Below are 24,168 nucleotides of genomic sequence, written 5' to 3'. Positions count from 1 at the left end.
GGATAAATACAGAGGGTTGTGTCAGGAAGGGCATCCGATGTAAAAGCTTGGCCAAAACAAACATGCGAATCAAACCTCTGAAGATGGAGGACTGATTCGCTGTGGCGACCCCTAACGGGAAAAGCCGAAAGGAAAAGAAGATTTTATTTTTTTGAAGTTACGCACATATAGATTTTTTTGCACCTTTTAAATCAAACACTAACTGTTCCCCCTTTGTAATATTGCCATTAAAGTGCTTTATCCAACCCACGTCTGGCCAACTGTCGACTAAAGTTATGGTTTTTTTCTTTACGTTTGGTTTTGAATGTATGGTATGGATATATGATTTATTTAGTTTTACAATTAATATAAATACGTAAAGGGCAGCCCGGTAGTTCAGTGGTTAGCACAACGGCTTCACAGTGCAGAGGTCACCGGTTTGTGTCCCGGTCCGGCCTCCCTGTGTGGAGTTTGCATGTTCTCCCCGGACCCGCGTGGGTTTTCTCCGGGTCCTCCGGTTTCCTCCCACGCTCCAAAAACATGCATGGCAGGCAGATTGACAACTCCAAATTGTCCCTAGGTGTGAGTGTGTGAGTGACTGTTGTTCTTTGTCTTTGTCTTTGTGTGCCCTGCGATTGGCTGGCAACCAATTCAGGGTGTCCCCCGCCTCGTGCCTGAAGACAGCTGAGATAGGCTCCAGCACCCCCCGCGACCCTAATGAGGTACGGAAAATGGATGGATGGGTAAATACGTAAATCAATGTTTTCAAAATGTATATCTACATTTAAAAAATATTAATGCTAAAAAAGACTAAAGAAGATTATTATTATTATTATTATTATTATTATTATTATTATTATTATTATTATTATTATTATTATTATTATTATTTTACGTTTGTGTCTGTCTGGGTGTCTTTATATAAATCAAACCCTAATTCTAACTTCGTTCCGTACTGTCAACAATCGGCCTCTCCTCCTTAGCGCTGATTGGTTGTGGGCTGGTACGTCAGTTCCGCCCCAGCCTCTGATTGTCACCGGTCTGCGAACAATAAGCAACCTGAGAAAGGAGCAAGGTGAGCTTCAGTTGCCTTAATTTCAGCCTGTGTTTCCCCAGTTCCGCTTTAAATTTATGTGTGATTTGTCATTTTCGTTGTGGGTGAAATTTGACTCAGGAGAGCATGTGGCTAGGAGAAGGAAGTGGGGCTCCCTGGCTGGCCGGTTTGATGTGGGGGGCGTAGTATTGTATTGTTCTGTCATTGAGACAAATGGAAGCTAGTTTTATTGATCGTCAAACAGACCCACGACGTCCTGGCCAAAATGGGCTTTTGTCATGCATGTTCCTTGTACATTTGTAGGAAAATCAGATTTATATTGGCTTTTAATGTTTTGATTATGTATATGTTCATGAACAAGTTACGTTTCAATATGTTTGGCTCTCTGGGGGCAGCCAAATGTCTCTGAATTGTCTTTTCTTTACTTGATATTACTTGATTTGCTTTTTTTTGGGGGGGGTGGGGGGCACGGGGTCTGCATGTAGAATGAAGTATTGTTTTAAATCAAAGTCTTCTGACTTTCATGTATATTTAAACATTTTTTCATTTAATGTTAGAAATATTATCTACTCCTTTTCTGTGTTGGTCCTCACGACCTTTTGTTATATTTTTTTCAATTAATGTAACGGCATTTTTTCTTGTATTAATATGCCCCCGCTTTTCTTTTTGTCGTAATAATTACTTTTAACTTTATTCACACTGCATTTCTACTCATCTGGCAATACATAAAAATATTTTGTAACACTGTTATAACATTGTTCTTATACTCTTCCAATCTCTTATTTCTTTTTTCAGATTTTTTTATACAGTACTTCTAATACGACTGTATAAATTTTTGGCATTTTTCCCACAGCCATATGAAGTTAGTCATTTCGGGCATGTGCACTTGGGAATAAGGCCGAATTGTCACCTAATTCGATTTGCCCAGATAGCTCTAAAAGTTTTCTTTCTCCTTTGTTTGAAATAAAACGGCAATTGTATTGACATATCATGTTTATACTCATATCTGTATAATGGTTTTCCTCTTTAATTAATTTTTATGACTTTTTATTAACTATGACTTTTCAGGTGAGATTATGGCTCTTTTTTTCCAAATAGTATCTTCCCCCCCTCTTTGGCATTCGACTCAGCATGATTCACCCCCTCGTGCTTTCTGCTATCTTTGTGACTGCTTTATTTCCTGTATATGTTCTGTATATGATAGCTGTCCATGTTAAGCGCTTTGTTACAGCTTCTGCTGTGGTCAAGGCGCTATATAAATCAATATTGTATTGATTTGTATTAGTTTCAAGGTTCTGACTATTATCTCGTCACATACTGTAGCTGCCATTTTGCGACTCCGTTTTAAGATTCCAACTTGTTTTATTTTTATTCTCTATGGGTATTATCCATTTTCCCCCTGTAGTATCATGACATTTTTAATTCTATTTTTTGTCTTAATATGATGAGTGAATAACATAGAAAAAAATCTTTATTCACATGCCTTTGCATTTTACTTAGCAAGATTCTGACTTTTTCGTGAATTGCCAAGGTTTTTATTCCTATGGCATTTAAAGAGGTACACGTGGTCGTTTGTTAAAAAAAAAAAAAAAAAAAAAAACAACAAATTTGTTAATTCCGAGGGTCCGTGAAGGCGTCGTGTCCAGGGCGGTGAGGAAAGAAAACGGGGAAAAGTTAGCAGGAGGAAAAATCGGGGGGAAAACGCCTGCAACCACGGCGAAAAGTAACAGCGTGGATTTCTCACCGTGTATGGACCGTCGTTTGGCGGATTGCATAATGAGGAGCGAGCCTGTGCTTTTTACATCCAGCGGGGGTGAGTTTCTGACTGAATTCGTGAGTGGGCTAAACTTTGACTTTTTTTCGTATTTGGAACGTGACGGCGACATTTTCCCGTCTTGATGGACGCAACAATTTCAATCTGCATTTTTACACTGGCCACTTTTGCTCTGTGTTTCGAGCTCTCTGTTTGGTTGGTTGTTGCTAGATTGATGTACTGGTACTAACTAATTACAGACAGTCTTTGTATTCAGAAAACTTTGACTTATATAGGTCATAAGCCCCCCATCCAATTCCCCCCCCCCCCCCCCCCCCACACACACTCACTCAACACCACGTAAGGCACTCACCCCTCTCCATTCACTTTACCCTTTTTAACATCTACTTTCACACATCCATGCTACTTCCAGTCTAATTTGTTGCGGGGTGGGGGGTAGTGGGGGTCGGCACAGTGCTTTTAAATATGTCACTATACACACCGCTTCTCGGCCTGTTGCAACCATGACGAACAAGGCAAACTCGATTCCACGGTCACACTTTCCCAAAAGCTTTATAGCAGGGGTCTCAAACACGCGGTCCGGGGGCCAAATGCGGCCCCCGAAGGAGTATTTTGCGGCCCGCCTTGATATGAAAGATTAATGTTAGTGCGGCCCGCATGATTGATATGAATGAAACTTGTGTGTGGAGCTGAACAAGTAGGCAAGAGAAGCCATGTTTAGTATAGTTCATGTTCAAGTTTTCTTTATGTTAAGAAAGTTAAAGGTTAAAGAACTGTGAATACAGACATTTGAAACTTTGTTAAAATAATTAGTTTTCCTGTGTTTTTTTTTTCTGCCTTATAATCATTATCATTATTTTATTTATTTATTACTGGTTAATTTATTTTTTATTCATTCCCCATTTATTCATTTAATTCATTTTTTGTGTGTTAAAAATAAAGATGTTGAGAACATTGGAATGTTTTATCTGTGATTTTCTTGTGGAAATCCTGATGCGGCCCAGCCTCACCCAGACTGCCTCCAGCGGCCCCCTGGGTAAAGTGAGTTTGAGACCCCTGCTTCATAGTCTCTCACAATCAAAACCTCCTAAGAGTCTTTGTAGGAGTATATATTCGTTTTCTACCAAATACAACTTTTTTCAAAGCCATTTCAACCAAAATAATCACAAACCTCAATTCCAGAGTAATGCTGAGAAACAAAGAAGACAAATCACAAAACATATTTTCTGTGCGTATGACATAAATGTAAAGGAAGACATTTTCTCAATTTTTTTTTGAGTCAAGTCACATGTAATATACAATTGAAATTCCATTATCACTCACTATGAAGTATATTTATGGAATTTTCCATGGATAAACTACAGAAATATTAAAATAAGTTTTTTCTTATGGCTATGCTTTTTTCAACCCTTTCACTCAGAAGAGAAGCAGCTCAAATGTAGTTCATGTGCTCCAGTCTGAATGTCACAAGCGTTTCATCCTCACCCCCAAATGTTCACATGAAGTTGTGTTACGACTGTTACCACTTTATTATCACAACGCTTACAAATACGTCACTTAACTCACCATGGCGTTATTGGTTTTATTCATGTAAGCTTACTCTTTGAATTGTGTTTTAACATTCTGGAAATTTTACCGTAGTTTTCTCAGAAGCAAAAGCAGATTTTGGTAAGCCATTATCGATACTACTTTTGATGTGCGGCATTTCGTTTAACACGATGACAATAAATTATGAATAAAGACGCATGTGTCAAACTCAAGGCCCGAGGGTGGGGGGGGGGTGATCCGGCCCGTCAGATCATTTTATTTGGCCCGCAGAAGCAAATCATGTTTGTCAATTTTGTTGATCTTGCTAAATCAAAATGAAAAATTGCAGTGTGTAATAAGTAACGTTGAGATGTTGCAATAATTTGGTCACTCTGTTTCATTTGAACAGTAATTGAACAAACTATGAAAGTTGGGTGATTTAAAATCCAGTGATCCATCAATTTGTTGCATACAAATAATAATAATATGATGATAGGATAAGATGATTAAACTGTCATTTTATTCCACTGTCATAATGGCCCTGCGTGGGAAGGCGTAACTCCAAAATGGCCCGTGGCAAAAACGAATTTGACACCCATGTGATACGCCAATGTGTCAAACTGCCACAGTAAAGCGTCAACTACTCTTAAAGGGGACTTCCTCAATCGGCAACCTCCTCGAGTAAAAATACCTTTAAATCAGGAATATTATGAGCTATTGGTAGGATTGAATTTGTTTAAAGCTACTCTAAAATCAAACGCGGACAACTGAAAAATATTTCCATCTGCATCAAGAATTTGTACTTGGTTACTTCCCACCACTTTGTATATGAATGCCGCTCGCTGTGTAACACTCCTATCATTCATCCCAGGCTGTTCGCAGTTTGCAGGCCTGTGGTTAGCAACCAAGCACTCTCTAATTATCGTTGGGAAAGAAATACCAGAGGGCGCATCTTCACTCTCTCCAAACTGACTTAGCCCTGATCCCTGCAGCTCTCCACAGAGGTTTTTGCACATGTATACTTTTGGGTTGGAAAACATCTGCTTGTAGGTTAAACCACCTGTTTGATAGCAATCAAGTTAGTCCTGTGATGTTTCGAGCCAACTTTCAATGGAATGATGTGAGTAACGCAACGTTGTAATTACCGATTCGAGACTGCTCGTCTTTCGGCAGGAGCTAATGCCGCAGCGTCGAACGTCCCTATGATGTGTCCATATCGTTCTCCTGTTGGGCGTATTGCCTAGTAAGGTTCAAGGAAAGAAAAAAAATCATAACTATGAGCAAAAAAAAGTCATACAAGAATGGCATTGTCATATTTAGGAGCAGAAGAGTAAAAAGTTAGGCAAGAGAAGGCATGGCTTTGACTTTAAAAAAACTGTCACTTACTGTAACTCCATCACTGCCAGACAATGTACAGAAATGTGTCCAGTGCCAGGGTTTTTGTCATTTTCACTCGAATTCCAAGATGCGTAGACAATATTTATGACTACATAAGCATTAAAACAGCGTTTTACCTTAGACTCTTAGTTTATTTCAAGCTTACTTGGTTATAGAGTTATCGGCATTGAAAGTGGGGTGGCTGTACAAAAGGCTGAATACTGTCTCCTCGTGGGCGTGAAAAAACATTGCCAGTGGTCTGACCAGCGCTTTATCCCCCCCAAGCAAAACCAAAACTCGAACAAATTCTGTCATGGCGCTCCACGTAACATTTTCAATTCACCAATAAATTTGGTAATGGCAGTGAAAGAATTAAAAAGCTAAAATGTACTAGTACTTTGGAAACATACCATTTCAGTTTTATCATTGTGAGAAAAATAATTCTGAATTGTGAGACCGTTCTTTTTGACGCAGTTGATAATTCGCATGTGTGTCTAACTGCCACAGTATAGCACCAACTACTGTTGAGGAGGACTTATTCCATGTCAGATTTTTTTATGTATTTTTTGCTTGAAATACCAGTGGCTAATTCCGCCGTCCTTCAGCAATACCCTATACCTTAAAACAAAGTCATTATTGCTCATCCATCGTTTTTGGAGCCATAAGTTGAAGAGAAAAACAAATATTGGAAAATAATGTGATATTGTGATTAAAAAGTCAGAATTTTACAGTGAAAGTGTATTGCGGCCACACTAAAAATATTTTTAAACAAACAATTATATGTACTGTATTTTCCGGTGTATAAGGTGCACACAAAAGCCTTAATTTTCTTCAAAAGATGACCCTGTGCCTTATACGCAGGTGAGCCTTATACGTGAACTAATGTTGAGCCACAACTGCCACCTTATGTTGACGCAATACAGTTACATCTATCAAATATGCTTTATTTTATACTTGCACTATGTATAGTTTTTTGCTGCTGTGGACTGCAAATTTCCCCATTGTGGGACTATTAAAGGCTTTCTGATTCAGATTCCGAAACCAAATCAATATTTAATCACCTCCTCATAGTACACAACAAATTGACGGATACCAAGTTTTGTTCAATTATTGTTCAAAGTTAACCTAAGAAGTGTCACAAGAAAAATGTTGCAGTATGTCATCGTTATTATTTATTACAAATGGCAATTTTAAATGTTGATACACATTTTTTAACACCCATTCAGGAAAGTTAACATGTTGGATTTTTTTTTTTTTTTTTTGCCACTTCAAATGTTGTGGCATGCCAGACTTGCACGTATAATCTTGTCTTTTAGTCATTTAAATTAAGAGAATAAAATGACATTTTATTGATCAAAATCCGAATATATTGAGTTCGTTTTTGAATGTAACTGATCACATTGTATGCTGGCTGTGCAGCAATGGAGGAGCTGGTGTACGAGCTCCGGCTGTTCCTTGATCTACTGGACCGGGAATATCTAAGTGCCGGAATCCGTGAGAGGAAAACACACCTCTCCAACATCCTCAATAGAGTCATGTCGGAAAAAGGTAACACTTCACTTTCGTTAAGAAAGTAGGACCTCCAAAATGAGATGTTTGGTAGTTTTGCTTCTGTTTCTGTGCCTCAATAAGTGCTGCTGTTTTGATTAGCAACAGAATATAAATGGGTGCTATTTGTTCTAGTTGAAGATGAGAGCTGTTATTTATGTTTTATTTGAAATACATTTGTGTGATGATTGGTCACCTTTCCACAGATCCATTATGTAAAGCCGAGATCCATAGCGGACTACCCGCGCCGCCTCAAATGCCTCTGCCTGAAATCCCTCACCCCTGGCTGGTAAGACTGGGCCCTTAAATGAAATGTTTGTCTAGTGTAAACTATTACCGCAAATACTATTTTATGAGAAAAAAAAACTGCAGTAGGCAGTTATGCGTTGACATGATTGGCACAAAGAAATTATACTGCAATAAAAAAATGTCGTCACATTCCCGATCGAGTCATGGGAAAATAAATCCAGGCTCAAGTAAGATTAAAGTTGTCGCTTTCTCGGTGTGTGGATAACATGTCGTTATCTGCGAGTGAAAGAAGCGAACTGTTTAAGAACGGGTCAGCACGGGAGAGGAAGAGACAGCCTCAACCACAGTCTGTCTGTGACCCATGCCAGCAAGGCCAAACCAGCGCGCTTCGGCAAAGACTTTCAGCCTGCGGCTTTTCCAAGCTCCCGACAACACGCTTTCCAGGCTTCGCTGGCCATTTGGATGAATCGCAGCCTCTCCGGAGGAAATCAGCTCTTGTTAAATGCTGCCTGGGCATTCACCAGGCAATTTTTGCCATGCTGGCCAGTTAATAATTACAGTACAGACAATCATAGCCAGGGATCATTTATGATCCAACTAAGAATCACAGGTGACAGCTTGGTCGCCAGTCAATCAAACCGCACAGACATTTTTCACCGCTTCGAGAACGTCCATCTGTCCAGGAAAATGTTTGGCAGTCCTTCACCCCTCCTTACAGTTACGTCACGCCGTCCGTTTTACGTGGCCCTCCTTTCGAGGGTGTGCAAAATGATTTCCATATGTGTTGATTTTGGCGAGCGTTACCGCCCCCCCGCTCGTCACGCTAGCCCCCTCGGGGTGGGATCCTCCATCTGCTTGGCAAGTCAACACACAGAGCATTGCGTCACGTGAAGACAAAAATTCCAAAGCATACATCATTTCTCTTTTGCCGGCTTTTGTTTTGCTCGCCGTATGTAGGTCACCAATATGTCGAAACTTCTACTTCCTTGGTTGTTTGGAGAGGTGGACTTGAGCAGTTTGTGTTATTCATAAGCATCTTATCCTGTTTAATGGGGCTGGAGTATTATGGAAAAAATTAATATTATTTAGTTTGAGATTGAAATCATGATGAAACTACCAAAGCTTAATTGCCGTATTTTCGCACTGTAAGGCGAACATAAGGCCTTTTTTTTTCAAAAGCTGACCATGTGCCTTAAAATCCAGTGCGCCTGATACAGTAATGTAAAATATGATATTCGTTTAAGATACATCTCATATATGGAATAGGTTTAAATCAGAATCAGAATCATCTTTATTGCCAAGTACAGTGAGACCTCAACTTACAAACACCTTATCTTACAAACTTTTCGTCTTACAAACGTCAAATTTATGAAAATTAAACCTTATAATAAGCACTATTTTCATAATACACACCCACCACGGCTGGCGGAGTGATCTTCGGCGGAAGCACACGGCCGAACAGCACCAGAGCTTAAGTTACCAACAGTCCATATGGAAGGTGAATCTCCTTCCATAAGCCATCAACGACCATCAAAAAGGTAAATAAAACTTTATTTTACAGCACAGTTTATTTCTTTAATTACAGTCCTCATGTAATGCGCATCTCTTTCCAAACAGCAATTCCCTTTGACCTTTGACCTCCAACGCCATTCCATCAAGCCATAAATCTCATCTCATTTTCCGTACCGCTTATTTCTCATTAGGGTCGCGGGGGTTGCTGGAGCCTATCTCAGCTGTCTTCGGGCACGAGGCGGGGGACACCCTGAATTGGTTGCCAGCCAATCCAAGCCATAAATGACCATCACAAATGTAAATAAAGTGACTTTATGATACAATGCGGTGTATTTCTTTCATTACAATACAATAGCACATTTATTATACATAGAATAAGGTATGTTGTGTGTAGTTTTTTTTCGGCTTACTTAGTTGAAAAGTATATTTTATGGAAACCCGGGAACGGATTATTCCCATTTTAATGGTTTCCTATGGGATTTTTTTTAGATACACACTTTTCGCCTTACACATTCTGTTTGGGAACCAATTAAGTTCGTAAGTTGAGGTCTCACTGTATGTAGAACACACAAGGAATTTGTTTCCGGTCGAACACGCTGCACTAGTATGTGTCATTCAAATGTGTCATTCATTGAAGGTGCGCCTAATAATCTGGTGCACTTTACAGTCCAGAAAATACAGTGCTCAAAACTATCATCATAGCCCCATGGGCTCCCTAAGTCTTTTTGTCAAGTACAAAATAACCGTGAAAATGTCAAATGAAATTCAAGCTCCTTGCATTTTCATTGTCTTAACCGGAGTACCCGGAGAAAACCCACACCGCCACAGGAGAAATATGCAAACTCCACAAGCAAGGTAAAACCACTTGCCCTGCACGTTGAGGTTGACGTACTAACCAGTCCACCCCGTGTACAGCAACTCTAAAATATCACTCATTTTTGACAGATAATAATAATTTGTGCATTTGAGTAGTGCTATCTTACCCGTATGTATGTATCCACAGGGTTTGTGTGTGAGTATTCCTATGTAATTTGACGAACTATCACTCTAAAAGTCGATGCTAACTTACTTAGCATTTTAATGGGACCCATCATTGACTTTAGCATTAGTGCAAGTGATGTTTAAAAAACAAAGCATGTTTTGTTTTTAAATGTACAAAATGGGTCATTAATATTGTTGTGCGTTTAGTCTTAAGATACACTCCGTTTGGGGTGTCTTGAAACCGTGTGATGGCCACTTGGGAACAGTAGAATTCCATCAGCAAGCTACGTCGTGCATTCAGGGAATCATCGGGGACGTAAATTCATCGCGCCGTTCCCCACATCGTCTTTTTTCAATTAGAACATTCGACTGATGAAGAAAAAGCCACGATCTAAGTCACTGTTTTAATTTCAGTTCGTCATCTAGCCACGTTAATTAATATAATTATTAAAAATATAATATTATTCAACCTTCCAGTGAATAAATGCCTTACCACTAAAAGACATGAACTTCATCAACGTACCCATGCCGCCATTTTCTGTTCATTTTTCAAGTTTTACAACTCTCAACTCAATTCCATTCATTGTTTTGAGGCGTAATAATAGATCTGAAAACCCCTAAGTTGTCCTTGGCCTCTTCCCTGTTTTCATCAGTCTTGCTGTACCATGTAATTATTGTCTTTTCCCCCCTTGCAAACATTCCTTCAACTATACCGCATCCCATCTTTTTTTATTGACTTGCATCATATCATTCTGTGCAGATTTCAGATCAGGTTCTCAACAGACAACATTCCAATGTTCTTTGTCCAATTTATATCAAGTCAATTTATATCTTAGTCCTAATTTTTCCCATGTTCTGTTCTCCTCGTAGGCTCCAAATAATGGACCTCCTCCGCTACCCAGCTCCTCTCTACCAGAGGGTTACTACGAGGAAGCAGTTCCTTTAAGCCCCGGCAAAGCTCCGGAATACATCACATCGAGTGAGTGCTCTGCACCTTCACATCTACCGTGTCAATCCAACTTTTGTTTTTAAAATTTCGATATGATAACATTCGTTTGCAGATTACGATTCGGACGCAATGAGCAGCTCGTACGAGTCATACGATGAGGAAGAAGAGGATGAAAAAGGTCGGAAGACGCGCCACCAATGGCCCTCCGAAGAGGCCTCCATGGATTTGGTGAAGGACGCACGGATCTGTGCGTTCCTGCTGCGCAAGAAACGCTTTGGCCAGTGGTCCAAGCTTCTCTGCGTCATTAAAGACAACAAACTTCTGGTGAGTACTGCACCTATAAAATTTCTGCTTCATTAGAATAGGAATAGGAATAAGAATTAGAATAAGAATAATACATTTCATTTATAAACGCCTTTCAAAACTCTCAAGGACAGTTAACAGTCTCAGGATGAAATTTTCTGTTGGTGAGCAGCAGCAGCAACAACACGCGCCTGCCAATCAAAGTGCTGAAATGTGTCCAATACAGTGCCAGGGTTTTTGCCATTTTCACTCAAATTGCAGGACCCACAAAATATTGAGTTTTAGGACTACATCAACATTCAATGTTTAGACTCTGTTCTTTCATCAGAAAAAAAGAGTTAATTCCAAAGTTATATGGGTCTGGAGTTATCAGAGCTTGAAATGGGGGTGGCTGTACCAAATACAATACAATACATACATATTCAATTTATATAGCGCTTTAACAACAGCTGAAGATGAAACAAAGCGCTAACATGAAAAATGGCAAATGCCGATAAATATCTGACCAGTGCTTTATCGGCAACGCCCAGCCCCTCAAGAAAAACTACAACCCAAACAAATTCAGGAATGGTGTGCCACGTCAAGCTTTTGAATTATCAAATGAATTTGGGAATGGCAGTGAATGAGTTAAAGTAAAACCATTGCAGCAAGGTGAGAAATTTGATCACCTGAATATATCATGTGTGGAAACATGGACATATTTGACGGCCTTCAAAATAAAGCTTCAAAATTCTTTTTTTGAAAGTGCCTCACCAATGCTTAGTTGTTTTTGCTCCACAGTGTTACAAATCATCCAAAGACCACACACCCCAAATGGAGCTGAACCTGTCAGGTTGCAGCATCACCCACATCCCCAAAGATGGCAAGAAGAAACGGCATGAACTGAAGATTATCCATCAGGGGACGGATGCCCTGGTGCTTGCCGTGCAAAGCAAGGAGCAGGCCGAGGAATGGCTTAAGGTAACAACGTGCAACTCTGAGAAAGAACAATTTCAGCAGTGTATTTTTTTCCCAGTATTCAAAAAAGTCTGAATCTTTAAAAAATAAAGATTGACAACAATAAAAATATATTGAAGTGAAAATTTAAAAGGCATGGATAAACATTTCAAAAAGTGAATGGTTTAATCCTCACCACATTACTTCCGATAGGACTTTTTTTTCCGACTATATTGTCGTCAGTCTATATTCTCCCAAAAACTGCAATTTTGAGTGGGAAAAAAAATTAGACCACTCCATTTTCCGGTGTATAAGGCGCACCCAAAAGCCTTAATTGTCTTCAAAAGATGACCCTGTGCCTTATATGTGAAGTAATATGGAGCCACAACAGGTCTCGCAACAACTGTCAGCAGCCACCGACTCAATTTTCCTTAGTGGAAGAAGTTTTCCTTAGTGGAAGAAGTAGTGCTTCTATCACGACTAAAAAGTCTCCTGTGGCGCCTTATAATGTGGTGTGCCTTATATTTGGAAAACTTTTATATATTTAGACATTAGATTTGGAAAACTTTTTTTTCATTTATTGAAGGTGCGCCTTATATATGGCAAAAAGTTTGAAAATACACCATTCATTGGGGGTGCGCCTTATACACCGGAAAATACAGTATGTATCTGTTACAATAGACTTGTATTTAAAAACAAAAGACTGATAATTGAGGTGATGATGCGTCACAGTCATAACAGAGCTTTTACCTCATTCACTGCCAAACGTGCAAAAATGTGTCCACTGCAGTGCCAGGGTTTTTGCCATTGTCACTCAAATTCCAGGACTCACAGAATATTGACTTTTTGGACAACATAAACATTCAATACAGCATTAGAAATCTTAGACATTCTTCTTTCATCAAAAAGAAAGAATTAATTCGTAAATGATATGGGTCTGGAGTTATATGAGCTTGAAATGAGGGCGGATGTCCAAAATACAATGCAATACATACATATTGGTTTATATAGCGCTTTAACAACCGGTGTAGCTGGAACAAAGCGCTAATGTGGAAAAAAAGGGGTATTGCTGCCCCCTTGTGGAAAAGAAAAAAACAGCGGCCATGGCCAGTGCTTTTTCTGCACCCAAGCATGAAAAAAATAAAACCCGAACAAATTCGGGAATGCCGTTCTACGTCATATTTTCAATTCCCGAATAAATTTGTGTATAGCAGTGAATGAGTTAATTACAACAGTTTTTTTTTCTGCTGCATCAGTACAAATGCAGGTGTGCTCCTTTTAAAAAATGCAGCATACTGATTGATCGCAAAAAAAAAAATGCAAAGCCCACATTTGACCAACTTTACGAGTCTCAACTTCAGAGGTTCCAGTGGGCATGTGTCTGCCGCACTTGCTGTCTGCCAAAGCCATGGAGCCACAGCCTGTCATTTCCCCCTGCAAACATAATTGCCGTATGCTCTCCCGAAGCCAAGAGCAGCGAGCTGAGCGGCCTCTGGCCAGCGTCATAGGAAGATGAGGTTGGACGTGCATCACCCAGCCTCACTGGGAGATTCAGGTTCACAGTGCACAAGGGTGCTTTTAATGAACGCTGGCGGCCCATGCAGCACTGCAAATCTCATTAACCCTTCCTTGGCACGATTACATCAAGATTCCTGAGCCATTGTGAAACTCGGGATCACTTAATGTGTGTAGCAGCGCTTTCACTTAACAGCGTAAAATTTGGTAGGCATGCAACAGGAAGACACAGAGAAAAAAAGTCTCAGGCAACTTCAAGTCTGCCACTTTGTTTTCAAGCAGCCATTTTAGGATCGTTTTGGTCAGTCACTGGGATCACAAATTCAGATGACAATTCCATCTTAATATCCGACAGCCTCCAAAAATCTACCTTAACTCATTCGTTGCCATTCCCGAATTTATTTGGGAATTGAAAAGTGTGACGTTGACTGCCATTACCGAATTTGTTCAGGTTTTTGTTTTTCTTGCGGCGTGTCGATAAAGTGCTGGCAATGTTTTTTCCCTTCCACGAGGGGGCAGTATTTACCTTGTGTCCATGTTAGCACTTTGTTACACCTTTAGCTGCTGTTAAAGCGCTATATGAATCAATATGTTTATATATTGTATTTTATTTTATTTTGTACAGCTGTCCCCTTTTCAAGCTCGGATACCTCCAAACCCATATAACTTAATAATTAACTATTTTCTTTCTGATGAAAGAAGAGAGTAAAGTTTCTAACACTGTGTTGAATGTTTATGTAATCCTAAAACTAAATATTCTGTGGGTCCTGCAATTTGAGTGAAAATGACAAAAACCCTGGCACTGGAGTGGACACATTTTTTCACATTGTCTGGCAGTGAATGAGTTCAAACAATTTTAAAGAATGAGATTATTTTCCTTCCAGAAGGCATCCCGGTATTGGAATAAACAGAAACCGGAAGCTTGCACGGCTCTGTATTTTTTTAATGGAAATATGTCATAGGCTGTTGTGCATTAATTTGCATTTACTTAACCCTGAATACATTGAATAAATAAAAAAGAGCATTTTTGTTGGTGTCTAGCTTCTATCTTATGCTCATCTGTGTTGGTTGAAAAAAATTGTGTTCCCGTATTTTGAAAAAGTAAGGAATGAATTGTACGGATTTGTCTTCAAAAGATGGAAGTTAAAGTAACAGGTCATTTGAAACATACATACTCAAGTATTTGGAAAAACTCTAGATTGTGATCATAATTGCGGAAAATCTCTTGTGGACTCCACTTTTTCCTTCAAAAAGCTAGAGTACATTTGCAAGCAGACCTTCAGGGACTCTGCCCTCTATACTTATGTAATCTTAATGAATGAGCATTTTAACTCTGTGGAAATATTTCAGGATTCCTAATTCAGTAATGTTTTATGGCCTCACTTTCCGCTTGCCAAGTGAGGCTCAGGATCATATAAACTCATCCGCAATCCGCAGAATGTGTGTGGATTTTCCGTTTCTTTTAATGACGATGACAGTCTCCTGTGGCTAATGTTGTGTTACTGGATTACATGTTTCTAGGTCATGAGAGAGGTGTGCGGTAATGGGACTTTTGAATTGGATCGCTCTGGATCCCCGGTCCACAAACCTGAACTGGAAAAGGTGAAACCATTCAAATAATTACAATTATATCAATAATAATTTTACAATGACCAGATTACCATGTTGAAAGTACAATTCAAATTAGACTCAAGAATCGATTATTTGGCATCCCACTATGTTTCGACATATCCTGCATTCCTTTACAGGTTTTTACTTTTTGATTTAAACAATTTTTGGTCCATTATTTTTAGAAATCCTCATGTGACAGGCCAAGCTCAGACGGTGAAGCAACGCACGAGAACGGACATGTCGATAAGGATCATGGTATGTGGTAGCATTAGATAGTTTTTTTTGTTTTGTTTTTAATGCAAGGGGCTCCGTGTGAATCCATCTATGGCTTCCTTTTGTGTTGGCATTCCAGGAAAAGGAAAGAAAAATTCCAAGTCAGAACAGGGCAAGACCGGGACTGTTGGGAAAGGTGCTGGAAAGAAAATCACCAAGATCATCGGGCTAGGCAAGAAGAAACCATCCATGGATGAGCAGACATCATCCGCAGAGGAAGATGTACCCACATGCGGTATATTCTGCACTCCTAGCCATGCTGAAAAATAACAAATTATACTTTGTTACTCTGCTTATCTACTGTCGATTTTCCAGGCACTTTATTTAATGTTGTATTGATATATTGACCTTTTTTATTTTGCCCCCTAAATTTGTAAACATAAATGATAATGACATACAGTGGGGCCTCGGTTTACAAACGGCTTGCCTTACGAACTTTTCGGTTTACGAATGTTAAATTTATGAAAATTAAACCTTGGATTACGCACTACTTTTCGCGATACACACCCCCCACCACGGCTGGCGGAGTAATCTTCGGCGGAAGAACACCAAAGCACATGAACGGAAAGCGCCCCAGCCGACCTGCCTTTTCACACCCCCTTTCTCTGAATGCACACGTCGATCCAGAGACAGAGAGAGAGAGATAGAGAGAGAGAGGCACACACACACACGTCGATCGTCTCCAAGGAGTTTTTTACAGATACTTTTGCTTTTTTGGGACCGAAAAAGACACCACAGGCTCGTGTTCAGCCTACGAAGACACAAAAGAAAATTACAGTCGAGGAGAAGGAAATCATTGAGAAACACGAACGCGGTGTGCGTTTGTCTGATTTAGCCGCTTAGCGGATATGCTAAGTCCATTTCAATGTGTATCATTGTGTTCAGCTGATAGAAAAGGCTTGGCATGATGTTACCCTTCGATCCTTGAAAGCAGCATGGAAGACTTTGTGGCCCGCATGCATCCTTGAGAGGGACTTTGAAGGATTTGATCCTCATGACTCTGTTGTTTTGGACGACATTGTTTCCATTGGACAGAACATGAGACGCGAAGTGGATGCAGATGACATCGAGGACCTTGTTGCTTACCATAATGAGGTCCTCAACACACAGGATTTGATTTGCTAAGTGGAAAGATGTGCCGGCTTTTATTGAACAGTTCCATCCAGAAAAGACTGTGGCTATGAGAATCATCAACATGATGAATGATAATGTGATGCCTCAGTTTCGTAAGACCTTACAAGTCAGAAAGCAACAGGTGTCGGTTAAGAGCCATCAACGACCATCACAAATGTAAATAACGTGACTTTATTATTTATTATTTCTTTCATTACAATACAATAGCACATTTATTATACATAGAATAAGGTATGTTGTGTGTAGTTTTAAGGCTTATTTAGTGGAAAATTATATTTTATGGAGACCTGGGAACGGATTATTCTCATTTTAATGGTTTCCTATAGGAAAAAAAAATTGGGATACACACGTTTCGCCTTACACACTCTGTCTGGGAACCAATTAAGTTCGTAAGCCAAGGTCTCACTGTATTTGTGATTTTTTTTTTTTTTTTTTTTTTTTTTTTACATATTTGAGACATGAATGAAATAATGCATCACATTCCCAGAAATTCCCAATTTTCACTGGTGGCCTCAAACTAGTTTATTACAAAAAAAGAAATGTGTCAAGTGTATTTTTTTAGGAAGAAAAGGGTCGGCCTACTTTGTGATATTGCGTTTTATAAAATCATATTGTCCACGATCGTTAACTCATCCACTGTCAGACGATGTGCAAAAATGTGTCCACTCCAGTGCCAGGGTTTTGTCATTTTCACTCAAATTGCAAGACCCACAGAATATTGAGTTGTAGGACTACATAAACATTCAACACTGTGTTAGAAACCTGAGACTCTCTTCTTTCATCAGAAAAAAGTTAATTCCTAAGTTATATGAGTCTGGCGTTATCTGAGCTTGAAATGGGGGGCGGCTGTACAAAACGCAAATGCTACCCCTTCATGGGACGGATAAACATTGCCAGAGGTCAGACTAGCGCTTTATCCCTCCACCCCTTCCATAAGAAAAACCATAACCCAAATAAATTCGGGAGTGGGGTGAATGAGTTAAATGGAATGTAAAGAATAAAATAGTTGGTGATTAATTCATTGTCTGTCTAGTTCTGACTCGACCACCAGTTGGCCTTTTCGACTATCCGCGCTTTCATTAACGTGCCGTGTATGTCTTTGTAATGTTGGTGGAAACCGGAGTACCCGGTGAAAACCTACCCAGGCCATGGGTGAAAATGCACAGGCAGACCCGGCGCCTCTGCACTGTGAGGTCGACATGCTCACCACTGTCCCGCTAGACCACCGAGTTGCCCCGTTTAAACAAATGCAATGATTTTCGACATTTCAACTTGTCGCATTTAAATTCTAAAGCCATTATTTCACATTAAATTGTTGGTTTTCTTCATATTGTGCGGAACAGCCCATTGCATTAAGTTCCTAACTTATAGTTTCCCGTTTAAAGGCTACCTGAATGTGCTGTCCAATAACCGCTGGCGGGAGCGCTGGTGCCGTCTGAAAGACAACCAGCTGCTTCTACACAAGGACCAGGATGACTTGAAGAGCCATATTGCTTCGCTGCCCCTCCGAGGTTGCGAAGTCAGCCCAGGCCTGGACCACAAGCACCCTTTTGCCTTCCGCTTGCTACGTAATGGTCAGGAGGTGGCTGTACTGGAGGTATTTGATGCTGTCATCTGCATTGAGTTTTTTTTTTTCAATAACCTATGGACATTAATGTTAAAAAATCATTGAAAAAATCTATTAGCTGACTAGTTATCTAGCTAGCTATCTGGCTGGCTATCTATTAGCTATGTATTATAGCTAGCTAGCTTTCTATCTACGTATTTGAGTTATTGGGTTGAGTGAATGCTGGCGCGTGTGGCTGCCGCTGCTCAGCCACAGAAAAACTTATCCTGTGATTGTAAAGTTACCTTGAGAGTTTTAAAAGGTGCTAAGAAATGAAATGTATTATTATTATTATTATTATTATTATTATAAAAAGAAAGGACTTTGTTTCACCAGTCTCATTTCTGTCCAGGCATCCTCCTCTGAAGCCATGGGTCGCTGGCTGGGGGTCTTACTGGCCGAGACGGGCTCCACCGCAGACCCGGCCACCTTGCATTATGACTACATCGACGTGGAGACCACCGCCAATGTGATCCAGCTAGCCAAACAATCCCTCTGGTGAGAGATGTGCAACCAGTCTCCCCTGATCAGAAATCAAACTAACCAATTGCCTATGGTCAGAATTGTTGAAACTACTTATTAATGTTTCATCCAGTTTTACCAGTAAGCGTGCAGTCTCCCCTAACCCATACTTGGACAATCCAGTCGGCAGTTATGCCTGCCCCACCGGGATGGCTCTGCACTACCATGACGTACCCATCAATGGAATGGTAAGTCTCGCATTTCACCACTTCCCATAGGAAATAATGGAAATGCAGTAAAGTCTCGTTATATCGATATCCAAGGGAGTCCGAAAAAATATCGATATAACCGGGACTATCGATATATCCGACCCTGTTTGCATGTAATTTTCTCCGTGCGTGCATAGAAATAGTATCGATATAACCGGGACTATCGATATATCCGATATCGATATAGCGAGACTTTACTGTAATTCATTCCATTTGGGGTGATGAAAGAGAAAAGAGAAAGTGGTCATTTCAACACAGAAAATAAAGTGTGCAAAGAGCCCTCTGAATAGACCCTGTTGTCTTCCTTTCACAGCATCATGAGCAGACTCACAAAAAGTCTCAAGAAGCTATGATTGAAAAGTCTCTGGAAGTTGACCATTTTGATTAAACACAGCCATTTTGAACATTCTTTGCAAATTTGACAATTCGGCTTCAAATCCACTTGCTCGAACTAACATGAAATTTGGTTGGCATGTCAGTTATGAAGTGACCCACAAAAACATTTCAAGCAGCCATACTGATGAACATGAAGAAAGTCCACCATTTTGATTGTAAGTGTCCATATTTCCAATCAAATTTGTTTAAAAAAATATATAAATAAAAGCAGTTCCACTTTGCAATATGAAATTTGGTAGGCATATGAATCTTGAGCAATAAGACATAAAAGAAAAGCCTTCAGAAGCCACCCCCCCCCCCCCCAAAAAAAAAAAACCCAAGAAGTCAGCCATTTTTAAGATGACAAACCTGCTCTATATAGTTTGTCCAGTGGCTATTTTGGCATTTAAATTTGAAGCTTGTTGGAAGGACAAATGGATAAAACTTAATCCATAAAATGGGCCTTTTTGTCACTATATGTGTTCCGAGCTTGCCAACTGAATTTGATGACTGGCACTGATGGTCATTCGATGCGAAGCCCCTTGTCCAAAAATGCTCAGAATCGACTAACATTTCTTCTTCTAACACCCTTCCATTCCCTTGCATCCTCTCTTTTCTTCATCTCTTGACGTTAATGTCCAGCATTCCAGTCCCAGCACAGGTGGAAAGGAAGCGCACGATGAGAACTCCTATGAAAACGTGCCCTCCGCCACGTTGACTGTCTCAACAATTCACTATAAGACACCTGTTTCTAAAGTCTCTTCTAAGTTCCTCACTGCTGATACTAAAACCAAAGCTGCTACTCAGGTGACTAACATTGTGTGACACTTTTGGCTATTAACCCATTCACTGCCAGATGTGGAAACATTTGTTCACTCCAGTGCCAGGGCTTTTGTCATTTTCACTCAAATTCCAGGACCCACAGAATATTTTAAGATATTTGGAGTTTTAGGACTACAAAAACATTCAATGCAGAGTAAGGAACCTTAGATTCTCTTATTTCATAAGAAAAAAAAATAATTCCTAAATTATATGGGTCTGGAGTAATATGAGGTGCAAGTGGGCGCGGCTGTACAAAAGGCAAATGCTGCCCACTTGTGGAAGGGAAAAAACATTGCCAGAGGTCTGACCAGCGCTAATTTGGCACCCCACATAAGAAAAAACAAAACCTGAACCAATTCGTTATGGTGCTTCACGTCATATTTTCAATTCCTGAATAAATCTGGGAATGGCAGTGAATGAGTTAGCATTCCAATTATTTAAAAATGCTTCTATCTTATTTAACAAGCTTCTTCTTTCACTTGTACTTTTTTTATCAGAAAATTTGCAAATTAAGAAGACAGGCCAGGAGATATTGGCTTGTCACTTTGACACGAGATCGGAGTAAATGTGGAGGCTTTCATGGGGCATCACTGGTCATAAAATGTGGATTTTTATAGGGAATAACACAAAATTCTGAATGTACATGTCTTGCAAGAATACAAGACAAGTTTGTCCTGTATTCTTTGTGTTGCAAGTATTATGGGTATCATCACAAAGTTGCAGCTCCAATAATAGTGCCAAAAACTGGGAAATTCCCTTCCTGACGTCATCCTTGCTAATAATTAGAGATTTTACTTATCAAATGAATCTGTTGATTTTGTTGTCGATTAATCAAATTCATTAAAAAAAACATTTTTCATTTCCATACCTTTATTCAAAAGTGGGGGATTGCTTCAGGTTGACAGTGCAGAAAATACACAAATGTAAATTTGTGCTGATTCACTTATGTGTTTTTAAGATGAAATTTGTCATAAACTATTGACTTGTTTTTGAACATAAAAGCCTATCTTTGCGAAATGTTGCAAATGTCTTATTTTGAAGGAACCCAAAGATAATCATCCATCAGCTTTCATGGGGGACAGCAGGAATCTGACATTTACTCTTGTGAAGCTAACATTTTGGAGATTTGGAGAATTTAAAGTTTAAAAAAGGTCTCTGAACGATTAATCATAATAAAAAGGTATTAATTTGGTCATTAATTTGCCAAAGTTAATCAGTTAATCGCTGTCAATGAAGGTTAATCTCATCTAATCATTGCACCTCTACTGTGTTCTGTTCTAACTAGTTTAAGGGAAAGAAGGGAACCACAAGCAATGGCCTCACATTCAAACAGAAGGCAGATCCAAGAAGCCAGCAAAAGAAAAACGGAATTATTGGTATGAACGGGACAGCGTCACTGAAACGCAATAACTCCAGTAAGTACCATGAAACGTATGATACTAGGCCCCCCTCGAATAAACTTTCCGTCTCAATCAGAGGTGCATGTAAATTAATAATAACAAATGAAGACTGTGGGACAGGCTGGGCATTAGCTGGTATGAGCTTGACTTTCAATGATTATTTGATTTTAAGGGAGGAGGAGAAGTAGCAGTCGAGTTTGAGAGGTCAAATGACCTATTTGACCTGATGTTGCCATGTCTAATTTTATCCTGACCCAGATTGGCTACAATTGAAATTTACCGTGATACATTGTAAAAAAAATTAATGGGACAGTTGCATCCCTTTAAACATCAAAACGGAACTGAATTTGCAACATCCAAATCCCATCCCTGGCACCGCTTTCAATCTAATTTGTGTTCCAGATGCAGAGCAATGTAAATATGGGAAAAACCGCGTGGAGGCAGATGCCAAGCGGCTGCAGGCCAAAGACGACGAGCTCACCAAGAGGAAACTCGACATCAGGAACCATCTGACCGCTCTGAAGAAGGAACGCAAGGACCTGCGCAGCGCAATTGAGGCAGCCTCGGGTGAGATGGAGGATAGAGGCATGCATATGTTCCAGAAACGACTTTGCAATTTTTTTGTCTGTTGGTGGCGTTTGCGTCAAGCATTAGCATTAAGCTTGCGAATTGAAAGGCTAAAATGATCTCGTTTGAAATACTCAACGTGTACTTCTCGTTGTTTTGAAATTAGTTGGACATTCAACCAATTCATCCAAACAGGCAAGCGGTCGCAGGCCTCCTTGTCGGAACGTCTGAAGAAGGTGGAGGACGAGTGCAGGCAGAAGGAGGAGGAGCGAGTCAACTTGGAACTGGAACTGACCGAAGTCAAAGACAGCCTGAAGAAGGCCCTGAACGGAGGGGTCACCCTGGGCCTCACCATCGAACCCAAAGCAGCTCCGGCAGTGGTCCAGGTCACTATGCGAAGGGCTGCACAACAGTTTCAGTTTGATATGTTTGCTTTATTTTTCTTCTTTAGTTCATTACCTTTTCTTTTCCTACTATTTTCTTCCCAAAATTACACATCTATTCACACAAAATTGTAACTTCATTTTGACTTTGACTATTTTATTTTCATATTAACATATTTATTTTCTTATCGGTGGCAATTTTATTATTGCAATTTTGTCGTGTGCATGTTAACTCATTCATTGCCAAACGATTTGCCAAAATGTTTCCACTCTAGTGCCAGGGTTTTTGTCATTGTCACTCAAATTGCCGGACCCACAGAATATTGAGTTTTAGGACTACATAAACATTCAATGCAGCGTGACAAAGCTTAGAATCTCTTCTTTCACCAGAAAAATAGTTAATTAATAGTTATATGGGTCCGGAGTTGTCTGAGCTTGAAATAGGGGCGGCTGTACAAAATACAATACAATACATACTGTACATATTGATTTATATAGCACTTTAACAACAACTGAAGCTGTAACAAAGCGCAAACATGGACAAAAGGTAAATGCTGCCCCCTCATGGAAGGGAAAAACATTGCCATAGGTCCTACCAGTGCTTTATCTGCATCCCCGCAAGAAAATCCAAAACCTGAACAAATTCGGGAATGGCGCTCAACGTCACACTTTTCAATTTCCGAATAAATTTGAATTACCATATCTATTTTCGTGTCAATGACAATTTTATTTTTGCAATTTTGGCTTTTGCATTATAACATTGAGTTAGTTGTGTGTTTTCTTCTGAAATTAAAAATCATTTTTTTCTGAAATTACAGTTTTCAGATAAAAGCACATATCATGACGCTGATATTTTTCTTGCGCCATCGCAATATTGGTATCTACATCTTAGTTTTTATCTAGATATGAAGCTCGGCTGCTTTTTCTAACTCTTGTAGTTTAACTAATTCACTGCCATTCTCTAATTTATTCGTGAGTTGAAAAGATGACGTGGAGCGATATTCCCGAATTTGTTCGGGTTTTGTTTTTTCTCATGGGCCGTGGGGTGCAGATGAAGCGCTGGTCAGACCTCTGGTAATATTTTTCTCTTCCACGACGGGGCAGCATTTACCTTTTGTACAGCCGCCGAATGAGACAACCACTCACCATAATAGATGAAGCATTATTATGTATTTAACTGTTTGTACGTACAGTATTTTAGTGACCTAGTTCATCAAATAACTGCTGTTTCTCCCTTTCGCCATTGCACTGCAGTCCCCTGCGTCCTTACGACGGATCCAGGAGTCTTCACCCTTTTCCAGTTGCGACACCAGCGACACGGATACGTGTTCCCTGCCCGTGAATAGTGCTTCGCTGCTCCGCCGCCAGCAGGGTCTCCCCAAGGCCACGCCAGTCCGAGGTCACGTCCTGAGGAAGGCCAAGGTCTGCTGTACAAAAAGCAAATGTGCCGAAAATAAAGTAGTGCATGTTCAATTTTTTCAAGACATATTTTTTTTCAACTAAACAAATATTTGTGTTTGTTTTCCAGGAATGGGAACAGAAAAGTGGAACATAGAGCCATT

At 39.8% G+C, this 24,168-nt stretch overlaps 1 protein-coding gene across 3 annotated transcripts in view; it reads left to right on the top strand.

Annotated features, from left to right (window-relative positions):
• Positions 1-1,004: 1,004 nt before the first annotated feature.
• Positions 1,005-24,168, top strand: part of afap1 (actin filament associated protein 1) — a 24,697-nt gene continuing 1,533 nt past the window's right edge. Inside the window, exons 1-18 of one of the 3 annotated variants that reach the window (XM_088990210.1) lie at positions 1,005-1,054; positions 7,131-7,259; positions 7,466-7,548; positions 10,872-10,980; positions 11,063-11,274; positions 12,034-12,213; positions 15,226-15,306; positions 15,498-15,570; positions 15,668-15,823; positions 18,108-18,319; positions 18,681-18,826; positions 18,924-19,038; positions 20,077-20,241; positions 21,542-21,671; positions 22,059-22,223; positions 22,419-22,609; positions 23,861-24,028; positions 24,135-24,168. The exon at positions 24,135-24,168 is cut by the window's right edge and continues 1,533 nt beyond it. In XM_088990210.1, coding sequence (XP_088846336.1) covers positions 7,133-7,259; positions 7,466-7,548; positions 10,872-10,980; positions 11,063-11,274; positions 12,034-12,213; positions 15,226-15,306; positions 15,498-15,570; positions 15,668-15,823; positions 18,108-18,319; positions 18,681-18,826; positions 18,924-19,038; positions 20,077-20,241; positions 21,542-21,671; positions 22,059-22,223; positions 22,419-22,609; positions 23,861-24,028; positions 24,135-24,161 — 2,340 coding nt within the window. In that variant the 5' untranslated portion in view covers positions 1,005-1,054; positions 7,131-7,132 and the 3' untranslated portion in view covers positions 24,162-24,168. Of the gene's footprint in view, positions 1,055-2,669; positions 2,847-7,130; positions 7,260-7,465; positions 7,549-10,871; positions 10,981-11,062; positions 11,275-12,033; positions 12,214-15,225; positions 15,307-15,497; positions 15,571-15,667; positions 15,824-18,107; positions 18,320-18,680; positions 18,827-18,923; positions 19,039-20,076; positions 20,242-21,541; positions 21,672-22,058; positions 22,224-22,418; positions 22,610-23,860; positions 24,029-24,134 lie in introns of those variants that run through there. The other 2 variants (XM_088990209.1, XM_088990211.1) reach the window with 2 other exon arrangements.

Source organism: Hippocampus bargibanti, linkage group LG02 (genome assembly GCF_051943395.1).
Source record: "Hippocampus bargibanti isolate YZ-2025 linkage group LG02, ASM5194339v1, whole genome shotgun sequence".
Taxonomy (NCBI): Eukaryota; Metazoa; Chordata; class Actinopteri; order Syngnathiformes; family Syngnathidae; genus Hippocampus; species Hippocampus bargibanti.
Note: the sequence above shows the minus strand (reverse complement) of the source record. Positions and strands in the feature narration are given on the sequence as shown.